Source organism: Chlorocebus sabaeus, chromosome 15 (assembly GCF_047675955.1).
Source record: "Chlorocebus sabaeus isolate Y175 chromosome 15, mChlSab1.0.hap1, whole genome shotgun sequence".
Lineage (NCBI taxonomy): Eukaryota > Metazoa > Chordata > Mammalia > Primates > Cercopithecidae > Chlorocebus > Chlorocebus sabaeus.
Window position 1 is genome coordinate 1,390,416 of NC_132918.1, and position 8,816 is coordinate 1,399,231.

The 8,816-nt window shown below is 51.2% G+C and overlaps 1 protein-coding gene across 1 annotated transcript; it reads right to left on the minus strand.

Annotated features, from left to right (window-relative positions):
- Nucleotides 1–2,961: 2,961 nt before the first annotated feature.
- Nucleotides 2,962–7,316, minus strand: MYD88 (MYD88 innate immune signal transduction adaptor). The gene is made up of 5 exons (XM_007971751.3): nucleotides 6,919–7,316; nucleotides 5,955–6,089; nucleotides 5,386–5,566; nucleotides 5,106–5,197; nucleotides 2,962–4,823 (listed from the first exon to the last, which is right to left on the minus strand). The coding sequence occupies exons 1-5, from the start codon at nucleotides 7,283–7,285 to the stop codon at nucleotides 4,669–4,671; spliced, it is 930 nt and encodes a 309-aa protein (XP_007969942.1). The 5' UTR covers nucleotides 7,286–7,316; the 3' UTR covers nucleotides 2,962–4,668.
- Nucleotides 7,317–8,816: the final 1,500 nt, after the last annotated feature.

Consider the following 8,816-nt stretch of genomic DNA (forward strand, 5'->3'; position numbering starts at 1 on the left):
CTGTCCCTTTCTGGTCCTTTGGCTAGTAAGTGCAGGTTTTCCTTTTTTTCTTTTTTTTTTTTTTCTTTACCTGTACTCATTAGTTTATAGTTTTCTGCCTTCTCCATACTCAATCTGAGATCTATTAGGCATAGGCAAAAACAAAACCCTAGGCCAGTGCCATGTGATTCCACAGGTCCTGAGGTCCCTAACCATTCTATCTTCTTCTTTCCATGCTTCAAAGTCTCCTTATATTTGTGTTTTATATAATGTCCAGGGTGTTTTGCCTGTACTTAGCAGAGGGAATAAGCAGAAGTGTTTTTACTCTATATTGTGTCAGAACCAGACATCCCCAAGGGCATTTAAAACATTCTGTATCATCTGGCAAATAGCCAGTGGGGACAATGTTCCCCTAAATTGATGGTGTGGTCCCTCATCTTCCACCCTTACCCGCCCAGTGTTCTGCTGTGTGAATTTTTTTTTTTTTTTTTTTTTTTTTTGAGACAGAGTCTTGCTCTATTAGTGCAGTGGCATGATCTCAGCTCACTGAAACCTCAGCCTCCTGGGTTCAAGTGATTCTCCTGCCTCAGCCTCCCAAGTAGCTGGGATTACAGGAATGCACCACCATGCCTGGCAAATTTTTGTATTTTTTGTAGAGACAGGGTTTCACCATGTGTGCCAGGCTGGTCTTGAACTCCTGACCTCAAATGATCCACCCGCCTCAGCCTCGCAAAGTGCTGGGATTGTAGGCATGAGCCACTGTGCCTAGCCTGTCTTATTTCACCTAGCGTTATTATGCGATATTGCAGCATATATCAGAATGTCTTTCATTTTTAAGGCTAAGTAAAATTATGTTGTACATATATACCACATTTCATTTACCCATTTATCTGTTGATAGATGTTGGCTTGGTTACACCTTTTGTCTATTGTGAATAATGCTGCTATAAACATGGGTGTACAAACATGTCTTCAATACCCTGCTTTCAATTCTTTGGGGTATATACTCCCAAGTGGAATCACTGGATCATATGGTAATTCTGTTTGTAATTTTTTGAGGAATTGCCATACTGTTTACTATAGCAGCTATACCATTTTATATTCCCATCAGAAGTGTACAAAGGTTCCAATTTCTCCACATCTTCAGCAATGCTTGGTGTATATATAAAGATATAAATATATATATATATATATATTTTTATAGTAGCCATCCTAATGGGTATGAAGTGGTATCTATCTCATGGTGGTTCTGATTTGCTTTCCCTAATTAATGATATTGAACGTATTTTTATGTGCTTATTGGCCACTTGTATATATATATTTTTTTTTTTAGACAGGGTCTCGCTCTGTTGCCCAAGCTAGAGTGCAGTGGTGCAATCTTGGCTCGTGGCAACCTTCGTCTCCTAGGCGATCTTCCCACCTCAGCCTCCCGAGTGGCTGGGACTACAGGTGCATGCCACTACGCCTGGCTAATTTTTGTATTTTTTGTAGAGACAGGGTTTTGCCATGTAGCCCAGGCTGGTCTCCAACTCCTAGGCTCAAGCAATCCACCCACCTCAGTCTCCCAAAATGCTGAGATCACAGATGTGAGCCACCACACTTGTCCCTCATTTGTATATCTTCTTTGGAGAAACGTCTGTCTAAGTCTTCAGCCCATTTTTGAGTTAGGTTGTTTGTTTCTTTTGTTGTTGAGTTGTAAGAGTTTTTTTTATACTTTCCAGATATTAACCCCTTATCAGATATATGGCCCAGTATTGTCTTTTTACAATTGGTCAGTTTGAACCAGCAACCAACAAAGTCATACTATATTAGTGCATTTGATCTTTATGACCCAAGTCTTATCTCGTCTAGAGGAAATCCCTCTCTCCAATTCTCTCCCTGGTCATTAACTTGTGGCGAAATCCATGTCCATCGTCATGCAGAATCGTAGTTTTGAATTACAACTATGCTGCTGCCCTCCAAAGTTTCCTGCTTTGCCTTTGATAATTTCAGCAGTAAATTTTCCTTATTGAAAAAGGAAAGTTTCTCTTTTGAATGCTCCTAGAGGACTAAAACTGAAAATGAGAAGAGGAAGCTTTATTCACATTTGGGAACCCAGCTAATGGGAAGGAAGGCACTGGAGACAGGCAGGTGTGAGGAATGTGAGGGTCATATAGGGGTGGGGAGCGCACATTTGGGTCAACAGCCTGGCCTGAGAGAAGAGAGGCTTTTCCCAAGAGGGGACCGGCCCAGGACTGTCTCCCCAGCCATGGGCAGCACATGGCAGACCCTGGGGGCACCGCCAGGGCCACACTGTGACTCTGCTTCCCAGGGGATGCTGGAGAGAAAGGTTCGGCCTCAGGAGTTCTCTGAGTACACAGGGCCTTCCCAGGAGTACCTGAGGGCACAGGGGCAAGGCTGGGGAGGCTCCAGCATCCAGTTGGCTCGAGAGCCAGGACATGGCAGCAGATAGATCACTGAGACATAAGCTACTGTCACTGACAATGTCTGAGCTCTCTAAAATGTCACTAGAGTTCTCTCTGGGATTATTATGAGTTTTTTTCTTTGTATTTTCCAAATTTTCTTAAACAGTGAAAAAGCAATACATTTGCTTTAAAAATAGATCAGTACCTTTAGGATTAACATAGATGTGCCCAAAGAAGATTAATAGGAATAACAGTGCAGTGCTCAGTGACTAGAGTTGGGGGGTCCTCCAGACTCTTTGGAGCATAGATTAGCCCCTACTCAAAGACTGGGCCAGGGCCCAGGAGCATGGCACAACCTGGAAAAGATTGAACATGGCCAGAGGAGGGCAGTCTCCTGAGTGTCTTTAGCTGAGATCAGTATTCCTGGTTCTGCCTGCAGCCCTGCTGAGGACTGAACCTATGAGGAGGGGGCCCAGCTTTCAGGAAGCCCCTGCCAAATCCACTGGAACCCACCCAGTGGACCAGCTTCTCTTACCCACATTACTGCTTCCAAACCTCTTCTGCTCAACACACACAAGTTTCCAAGGTAGAATATTCTTTATTATGATAAACTCAGGATGCAGGATGTATTCCAGGATACAGAAGAATGGCAAATATAGGCTTTTCTCAGATATCTTTGAAATTATTATAATGCATACAAAATATGTAGAAGATGCTTCTTGAGATTGCTCTAAAATTCCCAATATTAAAGGGGAACAGGTGCATGGCAGCTAAACACCTCAACAAGATCATACATACAGGGGCCTCCATATTCCCTCCCAAGATCCTGAGAAAAGACACCTTGCTCCAGCCTGGCTGAAAGTGGAGCAAAGAGATGCATTTTCTATTGGATTTAGGGTCCTAAGGTCTGCCCTGGGGCACAGACACTTAAGACCATGACACCTTGTCCCCAAAGGACAGCTTGAGAGTAATGTACAAATCACTCTGGGAAGGAGAGAGGGAGAGAACAGCTGTGTCTGTAGTTCATTGTTGTGTGAGTTTACGCAGCTATCCTCTCTCTGTGCTTCATTAGAGGTATAAATACCAGTTCACTGGGTCCTTTCCAGAGTTTGGTTTCAATGAGTAGGGACACAAGAGAAAAGGAATACAAGAGTGCCCAATTTTTGTTCAGGGACATGGTTAGGCTCCCTCAATGATGGGACTTTCCCACCTAGCTGTTCCTGGGAGCTGTACCTAGAGAAACGTTCGTATGCAGCTGCCTGTGTGTGTGAGAGTGCACATCTGTACATATGTGTGTGTCTGTGTGTGAGTTCGTATGTGCCCATGTGCCCACAAGCTTTGGGGCAGGAGGCTCTTATATGGTCGCTGTTTGTAAACAAATAACTTTGTAAGGCAATCAAGGTACAAAGTTGGTGGGAAAGCTCTCAGAGGGTGGCCCAGGGAGGAAGGCTCCCTGCTCACACCATTACAGTGACTCATCCCCAGAACTCATACTTGATGAATATGCCAGAGGCTAGGATCCCTTCTCATGCCAGGTGGAGCTGAGAGCACGACCACAGGCATCCTGACAGGCGGAAATGAAAAGCAGCTCAAGCTGCTCAGGCAAGTCTCTTGGGGACTCATCACTGCTGAAGGTTGGGCAGAATCTGGGAGGTGTCAAAGATGCAGATGAGAGGTGGACTCATTAAGAAATAAGGCTCAAGGTGGGATCTCCTTGTGCTGCCCTGTGGGGAAGTGGAATGGGAGGTGTGCAGAGAGGCACTGAAGCATCAGTAGGCATCATCGTGGAAGAAGCTGCCTCAGCAGTGTCGTGGTCACAGCAGTGGCCAACATGTAGTCCAGCAACAGCCAGCTCTCCCGCAACCAAGACTGCCCTCCCCCAGGAGACCCGGAGCTATGCTTCACCTTTCCCTACAGGGATTCAAACATAGCTACTCTCTGTTCTCCCCATCCTACTCCTCAAGTGAGGAAACTGAAGCTGAAGATGTATGAATGGCTCAGAGCAGAGCTGGCTCTGCTGGTCCTTCTCCTAGCCCCAGCTGGTCCTGTTCTATACTGTCCTGGCTGATAATCCAGCAAGTGGACATGCCACTCACAGCTAATGGTTCCATGCAGAACATGAAATGTGATGTCCAGCTGCTGCAGATGTGTCTGTGAAGTTGGCCTCTCCAGGAATTGAGAGGCAAGTAGAGCACAGATTCCTCCTATAACCAAAGGAGGAGGCAGGGCAGAAGTACATGGACAGGCAGACAGATACACGCACACCCAGGGCCTCAGAACAGTCTTCAGGGCAGGGACAAGGCCTTGGCAAGGCGAGTCCAGAACCAAGATTTGGTGCAGGGGTTGGTGTAATCGCAGACAGTGATGAACCTCAGGATGCTGGGGAACTCTTTCTTCATTGCCTTGTACTTGATGGGGATCAGTCGCTTCTGATGGGCACCTGCAAGCCAAGGGGTGCCATGCTGGCATCAGGCCCTTGTCCCATGGTGGGACAAGCCCAGTCTTCAACACAGGGGTTAACAACAGCCATCCCCCATCTAAGCACCCTGGCACACATTCACTCACACAAAAAGGCACACACATGTACACATGCTCAGGTGTGCAGAGATCTTCAGCAGTTCTTTGGTACTGCATCCACAGCCCTTGGGGAGGGAAGGCTGACAATCCAGAGGCCCCACCTACACATTCCCTCATTATCTTGCCAGAGCAGGGTTGAGCTTACCTGGAGAGAGGCTGAGTGCAAATTTGGTCTGGAAGTCACATTCCTTGCTCTGCAGGTAATCATCAGAGACTACCACCACCATCCGGCGGCACCTAGGGAAGAGCGGGCAGGCTGCAGGTCCCGTGGCAACTTAGTCCAGCATATCCCCTGGGAATAGCTTCGGGAAGAGCCCACTGTGCCCAGGCTGGACAGTGCACAGCTAGGAGGAGATGCCCAGTATCTGGACCCCAGGGCAGGGCTTCATGCATCCACCCACCCACCCCATGGCCTTCTAGCCAACCTCTTTTCGATGAGTTCACTAGCAATGGACCAGACACAGGTGCCAGGCAGGACATCACGGTCAGACACACACAACTTCAGTCGATAGTTTGTCTGTTCCAGTTGCCGGATCATCTCCTGCACAAACTGGATGTCGCTGGGGCAATAGCAGATGAAGGCATCGAAACGCTCAGGCATATGCCCTGGGTGCACAGCACAAGGTGGTGGTCAGAGTTCCATGGGAGGTCTTGGGAGGCGTCCAGCCAAGAGTCCCCTGCCTAGGCAACCCTGGGCCCTGCACCCTTCCCAAGATGATACTCCTCAGAGAAAGTGCCCTTCCTGGGAGAGGAAAGATGAATACCTCAGGGGCTAAGCTCTGGATTAACCACGAGACAGACATTGTTTCATGAGCATCTCACAGCAATCCAGATGTAAGACTATTATCTCCATTTCTCAGGTGAGGAAACTGAGGCTCAGAAAGATTAAGTGACTTGCCCAAGGTCCCACTGCCCATCTGCTTCCAACACCCATGCTCTTAACGCCACAATGTCCTATTCTACCTGTCCCATGGGAACAGTATTGGACCCTTACCCAGGGGGTCGTCAAGTGTGGTGATGCCCGCCAGTTCTGCTGTCCGTGGGACACTGCTGTCTACAGCGGCCACCTGTAAAGGCTTCTCAGCCTCCTCCTGCTGCTGCTTCAAGATATACTTTTGGCAATCTTCCTCTGTGGGGAAGAGACAGGGTAAAGCAGGTTCCCTGGGAGTGCCCACCTCTTTACCTGCAGTCAGGATCCAGGCGCTGTCCCACCTCCTCCGCCTGGGTTGTTCTAGAAGGCTTCCCCAGCTCACTGGTGCCATGAGCAGTTCAACAGCTCTAAGAAGTTGAGCTCCCACTGGCTCTCACTGACCCAAAGGGATGTCAGTGGTGTTCTGGCTTTCTGGAAGGCCATGAAAGTCAGGTTTGTATCTCTGTCCTTTCCTAGGGATCCTGAGAATGGTACCAAGGTAGGTCTGCTTCTTCTAGGATCCAGGGCAGATGTGAGCAAGGCGCTGGGCATGCCAGAAAGGCTCAGGAGACCCACTGGTTATGGGGCAGTGAGGGCAGTGATTCCAACCCAGAAGGTGTGCCTGTCTGTGGGCAGCTGTACCCAACGCCTACGCATGTATATTATGTAAGTGCCACTGAGTAGAAAGAAGGGCTGCATTTCCCCAGGACCTGAGATTTCTAAGACAGTCCACTGTCAGTCGCCCCACCTGTCCTGTTGCTCTACTTGAAACAGCCCAGATGCCCCCACAGAAGCCTGATTCTGACTCCTGGTCCTACCTGAAAGCCTCTGCCTAAGCTGCTTCCTTTCCATCTCGCCTCTCCGGACCTTTCTCCAGTCCTTCTTAATAACCGGGACTGGTTATTAAGAAGAAACGGGACCCGCATGGTTCTCCCTCTGCAGGCTTCTCCGGCCCCCGAGGCAGGATATGGGGTCTCTCCATGGGAGACAGGATGCTGAGGCCGCGGAAAGTCAGCCCCCTCACCCCCCAGGAAGGGGACGTCCTCACCAATGCTGGGTCCCAGCTCCAGCAGCACGTCGTCGCGGCCCAGCTTGGTAAGCAGCTCCAGCAGTCGGCCTACCGAGGCGCCAGGGCGTCCCTGCCAGGCGTCCAGCAGCCTGCCAGTGGGGTCGGCGTGCGCCTCCAGTTGCCGGATCTCCAAGTACTCAAAGTCCATCTCCTCCGCCAGCGCGGTCCAGTCGGCCGCCACCTGTGTCCGCACGTTCAAGAACAGGGATAGGCGGCGCCGCACTCGCATGTTGAGTGCAGCCAGGGGAAGGGAGGATGTGGAGGAGACCGGGGCCGCAGACTCAGCGCCGGGACCTCCTGCAGCCATGGCGGGCTGTCCTGGAGCCTCGGTGCGGTCGGGTCGCATTGTCTGCCAGCGCTTCCTCTTTCTCCTACGACACCCGCCCCGCCCCGCCCCGCCCCGCCGGCTTTCGCTTTCCGAGAAGCGCCGCCCTGCCCTACAATCCGGAGCCCCGCGCAAAAGTGCGGAGGCGGGGGCGCCCACCTCTACCCTTGAGGTCTGGAGGCGGGGGATGTGGGAGCGTGAGAAGTAGGAATCTGCCTTTTGAGATCTAGAGAGGTCCACAGCACTGCCCTCGAGGGTCTGATGATGGTAGTAGTAGGTAGGCGGCGGAGTGAGAACCACCCTCCTTCAGAGGTTGTAGGAAACGGGCCTTGCTTTTTGGGATCTGGTGGAGCCACAATTCTTCCACCGGGGAATCTGAGGGGTTCATACGGTCCTGCCCTCGAGGATGGCGAGGAGGGGACAAGTGGGAAGGCACCAGCTCTGCCCTCCACTGTCTCTAGGGAACACGCAATCCTGCCAGTAGGGGTAAGGGAAGACCCCTGCTGTGCTCCCCAGGTGGGAGTGGGAAAGGGACAGCTGTCTTCTGGAGCCTGAGGCATGCCGTGACCCTGCCATCGAAATGGTTGGGGACGTCATGACACTAGGTTGGGGACCACAAGGCACCCTGTCCTTTGGTGTCTGTGGGAAGCCCAGCGCTGCTACTCTCCAGGGTCTCAGGTAACCACATGGCCCTGCTATTGGGAGTCAAGGGGGCACGTGGCCTTGCTCTTTAGGTTTAGGGACACAGTCCTGACCTAGGGAGCCCTGGTTCATTCATTTACTCATTCAACAAGTACTTATTGATCATCTACTAAGTGTCAAGCCTGTCCAGGCTCTCTGCCTTGGTGGAGCCCCCAGCCTAGCACGGGAAATGGGCACTAATAAAATCATTCCAATTGGGTGTAAAACTGGTAAAAGTGTGAAACGTTCATTCTCCAGTTAGAGAGCTTGTCACACCCCGGCACCTCTGTAAAATCTGTTCTCCCGGCCAGTCCGGAAGCCCAAATTCCCTGTCTTCTCGAAAGAATGGGAAAGCCCACCCACGTCGGAGTAGGACTCGGGCGTCTCGGAAGTATTTAGGTCCCCCAGCTCGGGTACTGGGACCGGAGGGATAGCAGAGCCGACTAGGAAGTGGGTAGAGGAATTAGAGCCCCGGCTTCCATCCCCATCCCGCAAGCGGAAAGCGGTCCTGGCGCTCCAGCCTTCCGTTTAGCTGCGGGCAGGAGACATGGGTTTGGGGGTCGGGTCTCGGGTTTGGCTACAAAAGGTGGAAAGGCGTCCGCTCTGCATTTCTGGGCGGGGATTCGTAAAGATCCACCTTTTGGTTGGCTGCGGTAGGCTAAGGTAGGCGGGACATTGAGTGGAAAGCTCGGCTGGGCGGTGACTGTGGGCCCTCCTATAGAGGGTTCGGTAGGCGGTGGCGGGGAGGGGCGGGTTCCCAGGCCGACTCACCTTGTGGTTGGCTGCGGCGGGAGGTGGGCGGGACTTTTGGAGGGGCGCTCGCGTCCCTTCTCAGGGCTGTGGGCGGAGTTGAGGCCTTGGAGGCTGAGAT